The sequence below is a fragment of the Hylobates moloch genome, unplaced genomic scaffold (genome assembly GCF_009828535.3).
Source record: "Hylobates moloch isolate HMO894 unplaced genomic scaffold, HMol_V3 SCAFFOLD_5, whole genome shotgun sequence".
NCBI classification, from domain to species: domain Eukaryota; kingdom Metazoa; phylum Chordata; class Mammalia; order Primates; family Hylobatidae; genus Hylobates; species Hylobates moloch.
Window position 1 is genome coordinate 22,010,663 of NW_026652280.1, and position 19,995 is coordinate 22,030,657.

A 19,995-nucleotide genomic window follows, 5' to 3' on the forward strand; every position below is an offset into this window, starting at 1 on the left:
GGGGATGGTAACAGAACCCAACTCCTAGATCCTTGTGAAAATTAAATGAGATAATCCTGAAAGGCATTAACGTGACAAAAATTCAATATACGTGAGCTTTTTAATTCATCATTGGCACAGGGTTCATGATCTGATACAAATTAAGAAGCATTTGATACATATTTCAAACTTTTCTTTCAAAAAATCATGTACAAATCGGACATTTGAACTATTATACATGCTAAATTAGTGAAGTTTTTGCTGTTTAAAAATCTAGTTTCTCTGTCTTTTAGTAGTTCTCGCTGAAGACTGTTCATTGAACAGCTGCTCTGTGGGTACCTAGGCTAGGCCAGTGAGTGATGTGTTTTGGGCTCACTCTGGCCAGATGTGCCCACGAGATGTGGCACTGGTTAACATCAGAGAGTCTCCTTCCTATCCCTGCGTCCTTCCAGGGACAGCCAGCTGCATTGTGAAACCCACCCTGATGGACACGGGTCCTTCGTGAACACTGTTTGTTGGTTCCTCAGGATATGCCCAGTTGGAGAGTACATTGCTGCTTTTCTCCAATATGTGTTTACAGGTTGTCTTTAGAAAGCATTTAGAAAACATTATCAGTTCTTTCCAGGGTATTTTACTCTGTCTCACTTTAAAATGTGGCCACCTGCCCTGTCTTTATCTGCAAGTACAGGCTTTCTACCTCTTAGTATGCACGATTTGAGGAACTCCCAGACCCCAGGCATTTAGACTGTAACCTTCAGATACTGGACAGGCGAAAAGAAAATGTGAGAAGCTGGTTGACCTGCAGCATTGGGGATATCATTCTGATCATCGTTTTGTTTCAAAGTAGATTTGAAAGCAGTTTCCACTTGCTTGCTAAACCTCAGCTCAGATCACCAAGAGTTGCTTCAAGGGATTTGATGGTATTGTAATAGTTGGCAGTTTTTAGCACAAAGCACATAATCTTTGAGCAATCAGTCATTTGGAGTTTGCTTATGGGATCATGTCCTCTGATATGTTTTAACTGCTAGTCACCATTTTATGCAAGACAGCATGAAATTGGTGGCCTGAAAATGGACAGAGCGCTAAAAATGATTCAGTTTTACTTGCTTCCTCTTTTTTGCAGTACCCAACCAGAGAATACTGAGTCCAACCAGCCTTTCTGTGCACACATATGCTTCTCTCACCTAACAGCATTCTGCTTCTCCCTTGGGAATGTGTTCCATTGGCCCTTAGTTCTCTGGGTCAAGTTAGGAGGAATGTCATCCTTGTATATATCTAGGTATAAATGAGATAAAGTCCCATCTTTTCCTTCACTTTAACCTAAATGTTTCTTGTGGCAATTTATGTCACATTCGTAGTTGCAGCCCCTGCTGATGCTTTGGACAGTGACATTATCATGGTCTTATTATTACCTGACATTCATGTAGTGATTCTCACTGTCATCCCTGAGTGTAAGTTATATGTAATCCTATGAAAAGGCAAGGAAACAAGACTAAGTAAGTTTAGGAAACTGGTAGTTTTATGACTTTATACATGCTTAAGCAATTGCGTGGTGTGGATGTTTTTGAACTGCAGGAAAGGAAGATGCGGGAGGGTAAAGAAGATAGAGGAGGGTATTCGTGAAAGGACAGAGAAAGGACAGGGAAAGAACATGAGGATATGCAGCGGGCGTGGGCCATTTAGGTACCAAGAACAATGGCTTTCAATCCCACGTGGCACCTCCAAATTAAGCACTGTTTCATATGTGTAATGAGGAGAATCATTTTAATCATTTGTTATCAATGAATTTTTTTACGTATCCAAGAGCTCTTGCATTTTTTTTATATAAACGAAGTGGCCTGGGGGTTCAGGGAACTGGGTAATAGGAGCAGGGTGAGGTGGGGGGCCTGGGAGGAGTGAGAAGCATGGGGTGGGAAACCCAGGCTCTAATTCCAGCTCAACCACCTGCAAGGTATGACTTTGGGTAGTTCAGTTAACCTTCAGAGTCTCTGTTTCCTTATCTGAAAAATCAGGTTTAAATGATTAAAAAAATAATGCCCAGTGTCTACCATAGTATCTGGTATGCAAGGGGAAGTTATATTTTAGAATAAGTGTTGTTTTTTCCTCCTTTCTCTTGAGGCTCTCTTATGCCAGCCAAGAACAGAGAATTAGGAAGAGAAGTTTGAGTTTTAAAAACCACTGTGCAGTAAAGGTCTGTGGGTGGGGTACTGATCCTAGAAAGTCATGATTAAAAGTCCACATACCAGCTGAAGAGTGGATAAGATCCAAGGAATATGCTAAACTTGCCTTCACCGTCAGTGCCGTAGGAAATTACATGAACTGTTCTTTGTTCTGGGCATTGCATTATGTTTGGTGACTCTGAGGATTCTATATAAAGATTAACACTTTCTCCTTTCCACATGTGCTTCCTAATAGCCCCTCACAAATACTATATTGGATTTCGGTATGTGCATCCTTTAACAGAAGAAGCAATTGAAGAGATGGAGAGAGATGGCCTAGAAAGGGCTATTGCTTTCACACAGTATCCACAGTACAGCTGCTCCACCACAGGTAAGGGCATCTCTCTGACAGTGGAGAGGTAGATACGGTGCTGGCAAAAATAACCAAGGAGTCCAAGTACTGAAGGGAAGGATGAATCATTTGCAATTTGAATGGCAAATTCAACCTGTCTTCTTTAAACACGAGAGTTCAGGTCAGTCCATTTGAAATCTCATGGTCCATCTGTCCCTTGAATTATTGGCCACTTGGCTGGGAATTACAAATGGCGTGGGTGGTAGGCAGTGGCTGTAAGTGTTCAGTGCTTTAATGCCATTGTGTAATGGATCAGTAATGAACCTTAAGACTCTAGGTTTGTGTGATAAACCTTTTTATGGCTACCCAGATTTTCTTACTGATGTAGCAAAGATTGTAACTGTTCGCATTTTGAAAGCAAAGATGCCCATACAACATGGGAAATACTGATATTTTGTTGCTGTTGTTGTTGTTTTGCTTCAGTTATGAGTTGGTTGCTGGTAAAACTAAAGCCCAGTTTGGGGTTCCCTTTGCAAAATTTTCCGTATTCTTGATTTTGGAAAATGTTACTGCTTGTTGTTTTCTGTGTATTTAACTGGAGCTGGGGAATAATCGGTGTTTGGCAATCTGTGTATCATTCATTGTAGGCAAAGCTGCTACTGTCACCCACAGATATATTTGTTTGCATTCCATTGCAAGGATTAAAGTCAGCACATTCTTCGTCCCAAATTGCTTTTGGATATTAATGTTTATCATTTCTATAACCATAAGGAGAATCAAAAGGCTGTTGGAAAAAGTCAAAGCTTGTTACGTGCCTTAAATATTTGTTCAGAGAACCCATTAAAATGCCTGAGTTCTCAGATACCCTCGAGAGTTTGAATTATCATTCCTTTCTTCTTTTTTTTTTTTTTCTGAGGCGGTGTCTCGCTCTGTCATTGCAACCTCCATCTCCTGGGTTCAAGTGATTCTCCTGCCTCAGCCTCCTGAGTAGCTGGGATTACAGGCATGTGCCACCATGCTTGGCTAATTTGTGTATTTTTGGTAGAGATGGGGTTTCACCATGTTGGCCAGGCTGGTCTCAAAATCCTGGCCACAAATGATCCACCCACCTCAGCCTCCTAAAGCGCTGGGATTACAGGCGTGAGCCACTGCACTCGGCCTGAATTATTATTTTTCTTTTTGAAATGCACCACTACAACTTCAAAATGTCTGGTCATATGTCACTGGAGAAGGAGTCAGATTTTATGAATTTTTAAGCTCTACTTTTGCCTTGTTTTAAGAAATATACCTCAATATGTAAATGGCTGCTCTCACAATTAGATAAATTAAGAACATTGTTATTTACATGACAGAAGATTGACTATGGTTTTTATTTCAGGGCTGGCTCTACCAAGTGACAGTGTATGCAAAACTTCAGCGTATGCTTAGTTTTCCTTGAGTGTATCTCATATAAGGACAAGTACATCCGTATATCCAAGTTGTGGAAGGCTTTGGGAAGTACATTAATTCTTCGAGGCCACTCAAGTGCTGTTTATCTGTTGTATCTTTTAGACATGCACTATTGTGGCAGAGCCAGTGTATCTCTTTATCACAAACACATTTCTCAGTCACATTTTCTCCTTCTTAATGACTTTTTTGGGTTGTTTGTTGAATGTTTCCACACAACCTGAAAGAGCTAACGTAGCTTCCAAATGCCCCCTTGCACATATGAAAATGATATCCACCTGTGAAGTGTGATCGGTAATGTGGATATGGTGGTGACAACTTTTTGATTTCTGGAGAGATTGTTTTTGAACCTTGAATGGAGTCCATTTGAATTCTTCTGATTCACTGTATTCTACTCACCAAAATTGAACCTATTTATCTTTTTGGAAGTTGAGTCTTAGTCTGAGAGTATATTTGATTTAAAATATGCTCTCTCCTGACTAACATTTTAAATTGGAAACCCAACTAACAGTTCTTATAGTTAGAGAGCCCAGTGGATTGGTGATGGAAAGCATGGAAATGTTTTGGGACTTGCCCTATGTTAAGATTGAGGAAGAGGCTGTGTGTTAGGCTTGGTTTCATAGGATTCAGGTATGACCCCAATGCTAACTCCCCTAGACAGGAAAAAGCTGCATTGGGTTGACACTATCTGCCTTCCTTTAGGCTTTGAGTTTTCATGATTTCCATCTCTCTCTTAGAAATATAAGTTTATTAGATTACTTGTAAGGATTTGGTGTCCATTTAGCTTATTCTAGGGAATGAGAACTCACAGAAACCTCAATAATTTTCTCTCCTTATCATGAGGCCATTAATAACAATAGTTATGCTGGGCGCGGTGGCTCACCCCTGTAATCCCAGCATTTTGGGAGGCCCAGGCGGGCAGATTACCTGAGGTTGGGAGTTTGAGACCAGCCAGACCAACATGGAGAAACTCTGTCTCTACTAAAAATACAAAATTAGCCAGGCGTGGTGGCACATGCCTGTAATCCCAGCTACTTGGGAGGCTGAGGCAGGAGAATCACTTGAACCCGAGAGGTGGAGGTTGCAGCGAGCCAAGATTGCGCCACTGCACTCCAGCCTGGGCAACAAGAGCAAAACTCCGTCTCACAAACAAACAAACAATAGTTACAAAGCTTTTATCGTAACATGGAAAATATTTATTTCATAATATTAAGATGCTCAAAATACTCAGCATGCAGAATTGCATATGTATTAAAAATTACAACTTTGTAAAACAAAACATCTATAAAGAAAAAAAAGAACCACATTAGAGTAAAACAATGACTATAATTAGCATGCTGGGATAATGGTCAGTTTCTTTTTTGCTTTCTTTCCCATCCCATACATTTCCTATAATGGGATTGATAACCTTAGTAACTGGAAAAAAAAAAACATAGCTTTTTTTTTTTTTTTTTTTTTTTTTGTGATGGAGTTTTGCTCTTGTTGCCCAGGCTGGAGTGCAATGGCGCAGTCTCGGCTCACCACAACCTCCGCCTCCTGGGTTCAAGCGATTCTCCTACCTCAGCCTCTCGAGTAGCTAGGATTACAGGTGCACCACCATGCCTGGCTAATTTTGTATTTTTTAGTAGAGACAGGGTTTCTCCATGTTGGTCAGGCTGGTGTCAAACTCCCAACCTCAGGTGATCCACCAGCCTCGGCCTCCCAAAGTGCTGGGATTACAGGCGTGAGCCACCGTGCCTGGCCAACATACTTTCAGTTGTAAGACTTGGTCCCTGCAAATATGACTGCTTATATTTCATAACTCTACAGCCATTTTGTTTTTCACTAGAACTGACATCAATAATCTTTGAAAGTCCATTGAAATTGATTGCTTTTTAGTGATCTTCTTTTGCAGGGTAGTTGAATCTATATGCATTTTAGAGTATTGAAATGATTGTAATTAGACTGATTCAGTATAGAAGGAGTTACCTGCTTTAAACTTATATAGACTATCTTTATGAGTCTGTTTTTTATTTTCACCATAATCAAAATGCATCTACTAGGTGGCGTCTGTATATTTCAGGCAGCAGCTTAAATGCCATTTACAGATACTATAATCAGGTGGGACGGAAGCCCACGATGAAGTGGAGCACTATTGACAGGTGGCCCACACATCACCTCCTCATCCAGGTAAGCCAGTGCTTGCCAGCTGCCTGTCACCCCAGCATCTAGTGTGAATCAGCTTCTCATCCCTTCTGGGTTTGTGGATGTCCTTCTGAGCTTTACTGTTCCCTTGCTTAAATTGTGTGTTTGGGATTAAATAAAAGTATTATATTCTTGATTTATTATGAAAAGAGAAAATACATTTAAAGATTAAAATGACTAGACTCTTCTTTCTTCGGATTAATGTCCCAAACCATAACAAAATGATATTTTGAGTTTTGTGTTTCCTATGACCAGAAGAGCATTAAAGATTGTGCATGGTGTTTCAGCTAACTTACATTTGTAGGTTGAGTGACTGACCAACGAATTAAATTTTCTATTTTCTAAATCCTTTAAAATGTCAAACGATTTTAATAATGTAAAAGTAATATATCTACATGTTCTGAGACATGAAAATAAATTGAACATTTCAATTGAGAAAGTTTCACATATTAAAAGAAATTTCATATTTCTTCTATACAATTTACGTTTATAATATTTTTATTAACAGATGCTTGATTTTAGGAGAATAAGTTAAAATTACAGTTCTAAAGTTAATAGCTTTGAACTGATGTTACCATATTCTTTTCTGCCCATCAAATATGAGAGGGCAATTGGTAAAATATTGCCCTAAATTATGCAAATATAATTTTGTTCTGCTGGTAGAAGTTTCTGCTTTTGAGTTATTTTAGGTAGGGGAAATATTAAGTCATTTAGATTTTATCCATTTTATTTTTCGTTCAAAGAGAAAACTCTTTGAACGTTTTCTGACTCCTGGCAAAAAACTAACAACTTCTTTAGAAGCCTGGTGTCACTTAAATATGTGACCACTAGATGGTGCTAGACATCACTGAAATCAGGCCAGCTCTCCCCAGAGCAGTGTTCCTTAGGCATATAAAGGGTTAACATTTGGGTTGAAATCCAATTTTAAGTAAAAAGTGAAAAGAAGGAGCTTACCCTTAGGGGTGGGTGTAGTTGTGGTCTCTGTGTGCACCATTGATGGCTGTGTTGCTGGGTCCAGCCAGTACTGCCTGAAGCACCAGCAGCCTGGGTTTTGCTTTGGGAGGCCTGCGATTGGAAAGGAGGGGGGTTTCAGGTCAGCATTCACATGTGGTAGCAGGGAATGGAGGGATCTGCACAGCATCTGCCTGCCCTGATCAAGTGAGTAATTAGATTTGCATTAAAATTCAGCCCTTTGAAAAGGAGGGAAGCAAAACGATGGAAAGGTCTCTTAACTGAGGAAGTCTCTGTTCATAAAATGAAAGGGAATTTTAGAGGCATTTATCTGCCCTCCTAGATGGTGTGATTGAAGGCTCTGAGAGGCTTGGTGCCTCTTTCATTCTGCAGAGAGGTTGGGAGTAGAAAATACCGCAGATGGGTTTTAGGTGATTTAAATAGCACTTCTCCTTGCCCATGGCGCCTCAGTTTTGAAGATGGCTTAGAGGCTGTTGCAAGCCATATGATTTGTGTTTTTACTTGCAGCTTTGCAAGCCGAGAAAAGAAAAACACTAAGCTTTGGATACGTTATGACATTTTTGGAAACCAGAAAACAAAACCCTAAACTAAAATGAAAAATATAGTTTAAAACTACAAATTCTGTTTTGAATCCACATTTCTACTGGGCATAGGTAGTAATTGCTCCAAATATTATTTTATTACTGTTTTCTCTAATATCGGTATTTATCTAGCTGTTGGGTTAATTGGAGCAAATTTATCTTCTAGGCTCCTGTATAAACCTTGCAGTGGGCCTCCTTATCTAGGCTGAGGTCCAAAAATAATCCTTTCTGAGCATCCTTAGTTTCCAAACACTGCAAAGACCAGAAAATATTGGTTTTGTTTGTGTCTAATCCTATCACATTTACTGAGAATTTACATTATAAATTCTGAAAAGGGAACTTAACTTTAGGTACCATTTTATGCCTTAGGATATTTATTTACCAAATTTTGAGAGTTCTGGAAAGATTAATAATATCTCGATATTTATTAGGGAATAGTTTGCTTATCCCATAGTTTTCACTGACCACTGATATATCAAAATACCAACAAGTGCAGATTTACATGTTAATGATAAATTGTCCTTTATAATTTTTAAAAAGTTACAAAGGACAATTTAGAAATAATTTTAGATACGCAGAAAAGTTACAAGATTAAGATAGTATAAGGAACTCTCATCTACTCTTTTACCTATATTACTGTATTATTATTATTTTGAGACAGGGTTTCACTCTGTTGCCCAGGCTGGAGTTGAGTGGAACGATCATAGCTCACTGCAGCCTTAACTTCCTGGGCTCAAGCGGTCCTCCCGCCTCAGCCTCCTGAGTAGCTGGGACCACAGGCATGTGCCATCACGCCCTGCTAATTTTTAAAAATTTTGTGGAGATTAGGTCTTTCCATGTTGCCCAGGGTGGTCTTGAACTTCTGGGCTCCAGCAGTCCTCCCACCTTGGCCTCCCAAAGTGTTGGGATTACTGGCGTGAGCCACTGCGTCTGGCCTATTGATGTGTTATTAACATGTATATCCCACTTGCTTTATCATTTACATACACCGTGTGTGTATGTATGTGTGTCTCCGTGTTTGTATATACATGATTTTTTTTTCTGACCCATATGAGAATAAGTTATGCATATATCACCATCCTCTACACCTAAACACTTAAGTGTGTTTTCTAAAATCAGGAATATTCTCTTACATAACCACAATACAACATTCAACTTCAGTAAATTTAACGTCAATATTTAAACTTTTACTTAATTTACATTCATATTCTGATTTTGTCAGTTGACCCATTTGTGTCTTTTGTAGCATTTTTTATAAGTCAAATGACAGAGAATGATTAAAGTATAAGATGAAAGAAAGCCCCTTCAGTTCTGGTATTTCAGCACCTATCGACGTGAATCAAAGTGCCGGCTAGACGAAGGGAACTCCCTGGTCTGGTGGACAGAGGTTTGGAGGGAGAGGCAGGAACCATGTTCTTTCCCAAGTTCCACAGATGTGACTGACTGGGCCCCTAAGTTTACCACATCTTTCCCCGCCCTGTGAATTTAATGGGTGTGTATCACCTGTCATCTGTTGTTGTGAAGGTTTTTATAAAAATTGACTTGATGGGGATACGAGGCTCAGAAGAAAATGTTATAAAAATAGAACAGCATTTTCTTATTTCCCTACTATTCCTGACTAATGTATTTAATGTGGTATTCCTGAAAGCCAAACTAAGGAGGCTTTAGAAAGACCCTGTAAGCTGTTTTCCTGCTAACGGAGCAAATGAGAGGTCTTAAAACAACTTCTCCTTCCCATCTGTGTTTCCTTTCCATCTGGAAGTGTGCCCTGTCCTTCCCGAGGGGAAGCAGATCCACAGCGCGCATTTGCAGTGAGCCATTAGCGAGCTTTAGAAGTTTCCCAGCAAATTCCCTAGGCCCCTGAAACTGTTATGATCCATTTTGATGATAAACCAATGCTGAGAGGCTGGACTGTTTGCAATTTTTTTAAAAAGAGAGTTCTGATTTTTGAGGGTTGCTCTGAGATTTTTGGTGTAGGCTTCATTTTAAAAATATTTTCTTTTTCCTTCCATTTCTTTTTTCCCTTCCTCTTTATCCTCCTTTCTTGTTACTCACTCAGTGCTTTGCAGATCATATTCTAAAGGAACTGGACCATTTTCCACTTGAGAAGAGAAGCGAGGTGGTCATTCTGTTTTCTGCTCACTCACTGCCGATGTCTGTAAGTAAGAACATTTTCTTGGATGACCTAGTGATAGAGGATTGGGTGATTTCATTTTCTAAATGTATAAAATGGGTCCAGCTTCCATTATGTCCTAAGCCCAGTGCAAGAATGAATTCTCAAATCTCAGACTTGGTGCTAACTTAACTAGCCTCACTTCTTAAAACCTCATAACAATGAATTCAAATTATAATGTTGTAAATAGATCTTTTCCTCTTTTCTTTTTTTTTTTTTGAAACAGAGTCTTGCTGTGTCGCCCAGGCTGGAGTGCAGTGGTGCAATCTCGGCTCACTGCAACCTCTGCCTCCTGGGCTCAAGCAATTCTCTTGTCTCAGCCTCCCAAGTAGCTGGGACTACAGGCACCTACCACCATGCCTGGCTAATTTTTTATATTTTTAGTAGAGACTGGGTTTCACCATGTTGGCCAGGCTGGTCTCGAACTCCTGACCTTAGGTGATCCACCCGCCCAGGCCTCCCAAAGTACTGGGATTACAGGTGTGAGCCACCACACCCAGCTCCTCTTTTCTTTAAAATGATAACTTGAAAATATATTCATATATAAGACTTTCTAATAAGTGGGACAGTTAAGAGAAGGCTGCTTTTGCCTGCCCTGTCAGCAGAGCTCAGCTCGATGTTTCTGTGTGTTGAGTGGGAGGGTCTCCATTCAGACGAAGCACTCTCGATCCCATGCTTTTGTCCTCAGGACTTGTTAGGCAGCCATTGCAGTTTGCTGACTCAGGACCACATTTTTGCAAGTGAACATAGAGGATCAAGTTGGGATCTGGCTGCTCCTTAGTTCATCATATTACACTAGGCTATTCATCCAGATGCTACAATCTGTGCCATAGCTGTTGTATTGTTAGAAACAAGAATGATCAAGCTAGTGTACTGTATGATATATAGAAGTACTTGGAATAAGCAAACAGTTTCATCTGCTCAGGACTAGCATTGTATCCTAAAACAAGGGCTTTCCAACCCAGAGAGGTGGATAATTACATCTTCATAGGGGTGACTGAGGTTTTAACAACGTCGGGAATGGAGTCAGCCTCAGTGTCTGGGCCACGCTTGTAACTGGGCCTTACCGCCCCCTGGTGGCCACTAGGGCCAAGCCTCTGCAGATTTTCCACTCATCGTCTCTGCTGGGCCGCGTGTGGGCGGTAGGAGGCTCTGGAGATAAATTCCTCTCTTCTGGAAGCCTGCCTATTTTAATGGGTTTGCTTTTCCTTTTCTGGTGTCATGCAATCCTTTTCACGTGTCCATCCTCCTGCCACCTCATCCTAGGTAAGGTGAGACCTCGCCTGAGATGCCAGAAGGGAAGCTCTTGAACCAGCCCGGAGCAAACACATTTGCTTTGCTTTTTTTTTGAGACAGGTCACGCTGTGTTGCCCAGGCTGCAGTGCAGTGGTGTGATCACAGCTCACCATAGCCTCCACCTCCTGGGTTCAAGCGATTCTCCTGCCACAGCCTCTTGAGTACCTGGGACCACAGGCACACGCAACCACGCCTGGCTAATTTTTTGTATTTTTAGTAGAGACAGGGTTTCACCATGTTGCCCAGATTGGTCTCAACCTCAAGTGATCCACTCACCTTGGCCTCCCAAAGTGCTGGGATCACAGGCATGAGCCACCGTGCCCGGCCGAAACCCATTTTTGTATGTGGGGATTCCAGGTGCTGCCTTGCCTCCTCTCACCCTGGCCTCGCTTCCTTATTCTTTCACCTGGGGGCGGAGCACGCTGCTTCCAGGTTTTGCTGCTTGAGCGTCCTTGTGGGGCCGGGAAATGCCACAATGTCATAAGGATAAGTCAGGTATGGGGAGGACAGTTGGAGAGTAGAGAAAGAACACTGATCTAGCACACTCTTCTCTTCCCCTACGTTCCCTTCTGACAACTTTTTAAACTTTTTATTTTGAAGAAATTTTTAGACTTACAGAAAACTGATTAAAAGAGTACAGAGTTAAAAGAGTACATATACCCTCTACTCAGCCGCTCCCAGTGTTAACATCTTACACAACCATTGTACAGTTACCAACGCGGAGAAACCAGTGCTGGCACAATACTATTAACTGCACTCCAGGCTTCATGTGGATGCCACTTGTGTTTCCAAAAATGTCCTTTTTCTCTTCCAGGACCCAGTCCAGGGTCCCACACTGTGTGTGGCTGCGGGGTTTCCTCAGCATCCTCCAATCTGTGACAGTCCTGATACTTGGCTTGTCTTTCATCACCTTGTTTTTTTTTTCTTTTTGAGATAGGGTCTCTGTCACTCAGGCTGGTGTGCTGTGGTGCAGTCATGACTCACTGCAGCCTCAACCTACCAGACTTGGGTGAGCCTCTCACCTCAGCCTCCTGAGCGACTGGGACTACAGGTGCACACCACCTCACCTGGCTAATATTTGTATTTTTTGAAGAGACGGGGTTTCACCATATTGCCCAGGCTGGTCTCGACCTCCTGGGCCCAGGTGATCCACCCACCTCAGCCTCCCAAAGCGCTGAGGTTATAGGTGTGAGGCACCACGCCCCACCACATGTTGATATTTTTGAGGAGTCATTTTTAGGATGTCAGTTGTTTTGTGGTGCGTCCCTCCATCTGGGTTTGTCTGAAGTTTTCTCATGATTAGATTGCGGTTATGCATCATTGGCAAGAACCCACAGGGGTGCGGGGCCCTGTTCTGTGCATCACACCCGGGGGTCTGTGATGCCAGTGTGCTTTTCTACTGGTGATGTGATCCCTGGTCACTGTTTAAGGGTGTGTCTGCTGTGTTGATCCATCCTAAAATTACTATTTTTCTCTTTGTAATTAAAAATATCTCGGAGGAGATACTTTGAGACAATACAGAGATTCTGTTATTCCTTAGACTTTGCCCCTAATCTTAGCATCCATGGGTAGATCATGTTTGTAGTAATTACCACATTGCTGTCCTAATGGCAGCTTTGTGTTTCCTTCATTCCGTCTACATTTATGCCTCCCATGGCTTTTAAACAGACCAGTAGTAATAATCATAAAATAGTTTGTCAGTATATATATATATATATAATTTTTTGTTTTTGAGATGGAGTCTTGCTCTGTCACCCAGGCTGGAGTGCAGTGGTGCAATCTCGGCTCACTGCAACTTCTGCCTCCTGAGTTCAAGTGATTCTTCTGCCTCAGCCTCCCGAGTAGCTGGAATTACAGGTGTGCGCCACCACACCCGGCTAATCTTTGTATTTTTAATACAGACAGGGTTTCGCCATGTTGGCCAGGCTGGTCTCGAACTCCTGACCTCAGGCGATCAGCCCACCTCGGCCTCCCAAAGTGCTGGGATTACAGGCGTGAGCCACTGCACCCGACCTATCAGTATATTTCATTTCACCAATATTTATTGAGCACCTGTTATATTCCAGGCACTGTTTCCAGCCATATCATAGGATATGGGAATGAAGAAAACAGAGAAAAATCTTTGTCTGCAAAGAGTAGGGAGAAAAGATAATAAACATAATACATATGAAAATGGCATGGTAGATAAGCAGGCAGTTTATGTTATAGAAGAAAATAAAGCCAGGCGAGGGCTAGGGAGTCAGTACACAGTAAATATTTAAAGCATTAAAATTTGCGTTGAAAATTTTCAGAGGTATTAACAAGGGATCATGTATGAAACATTTGCTGTACACAGAGTGTTTGCCTGTTGTCCATTGTTGCAGGAATAGTGGGGAGAGAGGAAGTGGAAGGTGCAGGTCACACACTTGGAGGTGCCTGTAACCTGCAGTGATGTGCTGCTGCTTTCCTCTTCTAATTCCACCAGGGTTTACCATAAATCCAGCAGTTCTGTACATTGTCCATGCAGCACTGTTGCAGTTCCTGTTGTGAAATCAACTACTCATGTGACCACCAGGGTAGAAGTTCCCATCCTGCCCAGCTTTTCTGTGTCTTCTTCATATATTGGATGAGGGAGAGAGAACCATCCTCTTTAGTTAGATCTTGTGAGTCTCCCATGAATAACATGGAACATGGAATTCTCCACCCTCTTAGGGACCTTAGAGATGATTGACTGCGGTGTTTTTCTTTGGCTGATGAAGAAGTGGAACTAAGGAAGTTTGGTGATTGAACTCAGACCATATCGTCATTGGTGCAGGAGGAAGAAAGGGAGGGCTTTGTTCCAGGGCCCACACCGTGTCAGCACATAGTCAGAGGCTCTCGGGGCCTTCCCAGTGTTAATGACTGAACACCCATTGTGTCTCTGCTGCAGGTGGTCAACAGAGGCGACCCATATCCTCAGGAGGTAAGCGCCACTGTCCAAAAAGTCATGGAAAGGCTGGGGTACTGCAACCCCTACCGACTGGTGTGGCAATCTAAGGTAGGTGGCTTCCACACTGGCGGGCAGCCAGCTCTTTTGGTAAAGTTTATTTTATGAGTTATAAAATGGTTAGATTTGGCTCTTTCACATAAACAGGCTCTTCTATAACCTGATTGCTTACCATGGGCAGAAAGAACTCTGCAAGTGGGTAAGATAGAAGGGGAAATCAAGTGACTCGTGGCACTCCATTGGTTTAATATTTTACCTTTAGCTGCAATGACAGAAACTGTTATTTATTTATATTGAGGCAACTTCTAGGATTCAAGTTTCCACGTGAAAATATCAAAATCCATTCAAGCCAGTGTAAAGAGTGGATCTTGCCCCCAGTGGGCAGTGCATGTGTCCAGGGGGGCAAATAGGGGTACTACAGACCATCAGGAGGCATGGTCCACTTACGCATTCGTCTATCTTTCGCATAGGTTGGTCCGATGCCCTGGTTGGGTCCTCAAACAGACGAATCTATCAAAGGGCTTTGTGAGAGGGGGAGGAAGAATATCCTCTTGGTTCCGATAGCATTTACCAGCGACCATATTGAAACGCTGTATGAGCTGGACATCGAGTACTCTCAAGTTTTAGCCAAGGAGGTAAATGCACCCATCTGCCTTTATCCCATCATGACTTGTTTTAAAAGGAAATTTTCTCTGCAACTAACTAATGTATCATTCAGAAATATTGTTTACTGTGTTTGTTTGCATGTACGGTGTCCTCATTCTCCTGAATAATACTTCATCTGAGTAATAATCTCAACACATTGAGTTAATTCCATGCAGTGGGAGGGGAAACCTGTGCTTTGCTTAAACCAGGTGCCCCGGGGATCACTGTGGCTGACATCATTTTGTTTAGTTTGAGTTACTGGGCTACTCAAAAGTAATAACAACTATATTTCTTTAAGAAAAAAGAAATTTACTTCTCACTAATTCCAAAGGAAAACATTTTATTGTTTTATAATTTCTTTGCCTAATCATGACCTTTACTCAGGGCTATTATTACATGGCTTCTTGTTGAGTGTCAAGGCATATAGGAGTCATTGTCATTTAACAGAAGAGCATGAAATGAACGCGGAAGCAATGTGCGGTGTGATTTCCTTGACCTCTTTTATGCACTCACTTAATTAGCTGTTTGCTGCCATGTTGTGATCAATCTGATTATTGAAATAACAAATACCATCTTTGGTGTCTTGTAATATGAGATGGATGTGAATTGTCATTCAGGGCGGAGAAAAACTGTTGTTCATCTATGTCCTGGCTTTTGAGAGCCGGCCTAAAACCTATTCCAATTTATAGCTTTATTTTTATGGGAAGTGTGGAAGCACTGGGACCCAAGAAACCTTTTCCTCCCTCTCTGCCAGAGTTTCTGGCCCTGGTCACTCCAAATGTGATAGATGGAGGCCCATTCTGCAGGAGACTTCACGCTCTCTGGGACTGGGCAGCATGTGTAGGGCAGGGTAGAGAGTGGGTGGGGAGAACTTGAGCCAACACCCGACCCCCGTGGAATATGAATTTCCATGCTGGACATCAATCAGACATGGGTGAAGTTAGGGAGCACCTAAGTTTCTTGTCAGTGGTTCTGACACAGTATTTGCAGGCAAGTTGTAATTGGCTAAGAAGCGGTTGCAGCATTGTTTATGGATTTTGTTTAAAGATGCCTTCTGTATCTCACCATGAGCTTGGCTAATTGTGAACTTGCTAAAACTTCAGTGAAAATATAGTTTATACCAATATGTTTGGAAAACAGTTTTTTTATTTTAAATTTCTTATGATTTTATAAATTTGCTTAGAGATGAAATCTGGCTCTATCAACCAGGCTGGAGTGCAGTGGCACAATCATAGCTCCCTGCAGCCTCAAAATCCCGGGCTCAGGTGATCCTCTCCCCAGCTACCTGAGTAGCTGGGACTACAGGTGCACATGGAATTTCAGTGTTGATATATATTTTTCTAGTCAGTGTATCGCTGACTCTCCCATCAACATTGTTGGAGAATGCCCTTTGCCAACACTGTTTATTCTGTTGTAACTTTTATATGAAGTTTGAGAATACAGCCTCTTCAGTTGAGATCCATGTGTTTGCTGAATCTCAATGTTTTTCCCATGCCAGTCTCCTGATGTTAATGCTAATCTAAAAGATCAAGTAACTGAGGCCAGGTGTGGTGGTTCACACCTGTAATCTCAGCACTTTGGGAGGCCGAGGCAGGTGGATCACCTGAGGTCAGGAGTTTGAGACCAGCCTGGCCAACATGGTGAAACCCCATCTCTACTAAAATACAAAACTTAGCCAAGCGTGGTGGTATGTACCGGTAATCCCAGCTACTTGGGAGGCTGAGGCAGGAAAATCACTTGAATCTGGGAGGTCGAGGTTGCAATGAGCTGAGATTGCACTACTGCACTCCAGCCTGGGTAACAGACCGAGACTCCCTCTCAAAAAAATAGATAGATAAATAAATAAATAAAATAAAATAAATAAAAAATAAAAGATCAAGTAATTGAAAAGCTGTCAGAAGAAAAGGGAAAGAGAAGAATCCTAACTACCTGAGTAAATCATAATTAGACCATTTTCAGTTATTAGGCAGTGGATATTTTTGGAGCTTGGAGCAGGGATGGTACTGAAACAATCCTCCCACTGTTTTCCTTTAGGTTTTTCTCCATAAGAATATATTTCAGGCCAGACTCATTGGCTCACACCTGTAATCCTCGCACTTTGGGAGGCCGAGGCAGGTGGATCATTTGAGGTCAGGAGTTCAAGACCAGCCTGGCCAACGTGGTAGAGGCAAGGCCAGCCTTTGCCTCTACCAAAAACACAAAAATTAGCTGGGCATGGTGGTGGGCGCCTGTAATCTCAGCTACTTGAGAGGCTGAGACAGGATGATTCCTTGAAACTGGGAGGCAGAGGTTGCAGTGAGCCGAGATTGCACCACTGCACTCCAGCCTGGGTGACAGAGCAAGACTCCATCTCAAAAAAAAAAAAAAAAAGAATATTGCACTCCAGCCTGGGTGACAGAGCAAGACTCCATCTCAAAAAAAAAAAAAAAAGAATATATTTTAAAACCCAACTCTGAATTGGATCCAGTGTAGGTCCAATATACATTTTATAGTCAATAAGTTAATTTACCTCATTTTGGCACGTGTGATCAAAACAAATATGAAACTATATTTAAAGCAACATTCTGCTTAGGAAGAGTCTGTAAAATTACGCACTAGCAAAAGAGAATAAAAAAAGAATGGTAAACAGATTTAAATTGCTTGAGAATTTCATCAAGTGTAACCACAAAAAGGATTTGCAAACAAACCACCTGTAGGAAGGTAATGGGGAAGGGGAAGGACATAAGAATTGAGGAATAATTTATGATAACAGAATCAACATACAGCCCTGCCCCATGACTATTTTTCATTAATGAGCAATCTGTGAACAGTTGAAGTCAGACTTTGAATTGTGTGTGTGTATCTGTGTGTATTTATTTTTTTGTAGCAGTTTCTTTGAAAAAAAAAAAGGAAAATAAAATATGTCTGTGTTTTTCCTCCCTTTTCTCATTTGATTCAGTGTGGAGTTGAAAACATCAGAAGAGCTGAGTCTCTTAATGGAAATCCATTGTTCTCTAAGGTATCTACAGTGTTACAATCGTTTTAGTAGAACATACCAGAGAGTAATCCTCTGAGAAACTCTTGCAGAATATTGGTTTTTCTCACATATTAGAACATTTGGAGTTCCAATTAATTACAAAAATAAAATCGAATTCCTTATCTGCTCAGTCTTTTTTCCTTCAGATAGCCCCAATTTTCTGATTTCTACCCACCTGTAACTATGTCTGATTTAAAACCTGCTTTCCAGAGAAAAGGCCTAGTGGGTGGGGTAAGAGGTTTTCAATTCCTGAAATCTCTGTTTTAACTTTCTCTAAGCTAAGGATTCTCAGGAAAGGAAGATGCTGTAGAATTTGGTTCAAAGGGCTCACCACTTGGATGAAAAGAAACCCCAAGCCAGAGCGCTGACCTGGGCAGCCAGAGGAGGGGCATGGCAGACGAGCAGACCCTGTGCTTCTCATGCGTCTTTGCCTCTTGTCTGTCTTCCAGGCCCTGGCCGACTTGGTGCATTCACACATCCAGTCAAATGAGCTGTGTTCCAAGCAGCTGACCCTGAGCTGTCCGCTCTGTGTCAATCCTGTCTGCAGGGAGACTAAATCCTTCTTCACCAGCCAGCAGCTGTGACCCCCGCTGGTGGACCCCGTGGCATTAGGCAAATGCCCAACCTCCAGATACCTCAGATGTGGAGAGGATGTTATTTAGAGATCAAGGAAGGAAGTCATCCTTCCTTGATATATATACAGCCTTTGGGTACAAATTGTGTGATTTCTTGAGGATTGGACTCTTGATGGATTTCTATTTTTATATAACTATACAGTAAGCATTTGTATTTTCTCTTTCTAGGTATAAGTTACTAGTTTGGAATGTCCACTAGGACCTTTAATAAATAAGTTAAAAATTTGTCTTATGAGACACACCTATTTTAAGTACAGATTTTGGCTTTATTGCCCAAAACCCTCCTGAAAGGGTACAGAGAGTCCCCTCTGTGGGCTGGCAGTGTGAATGAGATCTGTTTAGTCTCATGCATATAGTTGCTGTTTTTTAAATGAACATAGTTGAGTATTTGAAGTGAATTTGAAAAAGAAATGTTACTTAATCTTTCCCTGAGCCCATGGGTTACAGAATGCTAGGGAGGCAATTTGGTTACCTGCAATGGCTGCTTTTGCCAGTGAGGCCACCATTCATTGGTCATCTTCGTATTTGTGTGTGAATCTCACTTTCCTCAATGTAAAAAGGAATCAAGTACGGATTTCAGAAGTGCTCTGAGATTCCCCATACACCCAAGGCTAATAAACATGTACAAGTACAGTGTTCGTGATACGTGCCTTGGTGGGAGTCTGCGGTGCCACAGGGAAGGGGCTCCCACTGCTTCTGGTCTCCAAGGACAGTGCTGCTGGAAAGGCTAATGATGAGCTTCACCCTGGAGCTCCTCCCGGGACTTTGCAAGCCTTTCCATCCAGCATCTTCTCTATCTTAGTTGAATGCCTTCTTTCTGCACATTTGTTTTAAGAATTATTTTATAAAGTCAACAATACTTTGCTTGAAGTCTTTCTTAATTTACAATTTTTTATTATAAAAATTTATAGCCATACAATGGGACATGTGAAGAATACAGAAAAGTAACCACTTTAATGCAATAACTACTATCATAATATTGTATTTTGTGCTAGTCCTTTCCTGTAAATATTTTTAATGCCATTGTCACCTTGGATTTGTGAGTGAAAAGTGTTTCTAAAAATAGAGAAATAATGTCAGATCAGAGTCTGATCGTCTATGTTTGTATTTAAATGGATTAAAAGATCCCTGGTGGTTCCATGAAGAATTTGTAAAGATCACTTTCTCTTTCCTCCAAGCCCTGAAACTTTGTTCTTCAAAAGAGCGTTTCTTTTTTTTTTAAAGCCAGTTTATAAAGTGGAAGTATTAGGAGATTCATAAATCTTCCATATTGAGAATTGGCTATGTTAATAAATATTACAACATCATTAAGGTTTTAACTAAGTTTGATTCATGCTGTCTGTCAAATCAAAACTGATCTAAATCAAAATTATTAAATGTGAGGAGCTTTTTTAATACAGGAAAAGAAACATGCCATCCACTTGAGTTAATAGTTTTCCTACGTTGATGACAGCCCTCATGAGTAGCATCCACATTTTTAGAATTTCAAATTGGTTTTTCTATTAGTAGATTGTGTTTCTAGAGAAAGATACAAGGCATAGGTAATTGTTTAGGATTTTCCTCTAGCCTTTTCCATTACCTTTTTGGGAATT

At 41.3% G+C, this 19,995-nt stretch overlaps 1 protein-coding gene across 4 annotated transcripts in view; it reads left to right on the forward strand.

Moving 5' to 3' along the window:
• Positions 1-19,710, forward strand: part of FECH (ferrochelatase) — a 38,157-nt gene extending 18,447 nt beyond the window's left edge. For all 4 annotated transcript variants that reach the window (XM_032152202.2, XM_032152201.2, XM_032152203.2 and 1 more), the window contains 7 exons: positions 2,395-2,529; positions 5,999-6,105; positions 9,733-9,831; positions 14,051-14,158; positions 14,578-14,742; positions 17,691-17,750; positions 18,218-19,710. In XM_032152202.2, coding sequence (XP_032008093.1) covers positions 2,395-2,529; positions 5,999-6,105; positions 9,733-9,831; positions 14,051-14,158; positions 14,578-14,742; positions 17,691-17,750; positions 18,218-18,352 — 809 coding nt within the window. In that variant the 3' untranslated portion in view covers positions 18,353-19,710. The remainder of the gene's footprint in view (positions 1-2,394; positions 2,530-5,998; positions 6,106-9,732; positions 9,832-14,050; positions 14,159-14,577; positions 14,743-17,690; positions 17,751-18,217) is intronic.
• Positions 19,711-19,995: the final 285 nt, after the last annotated feature.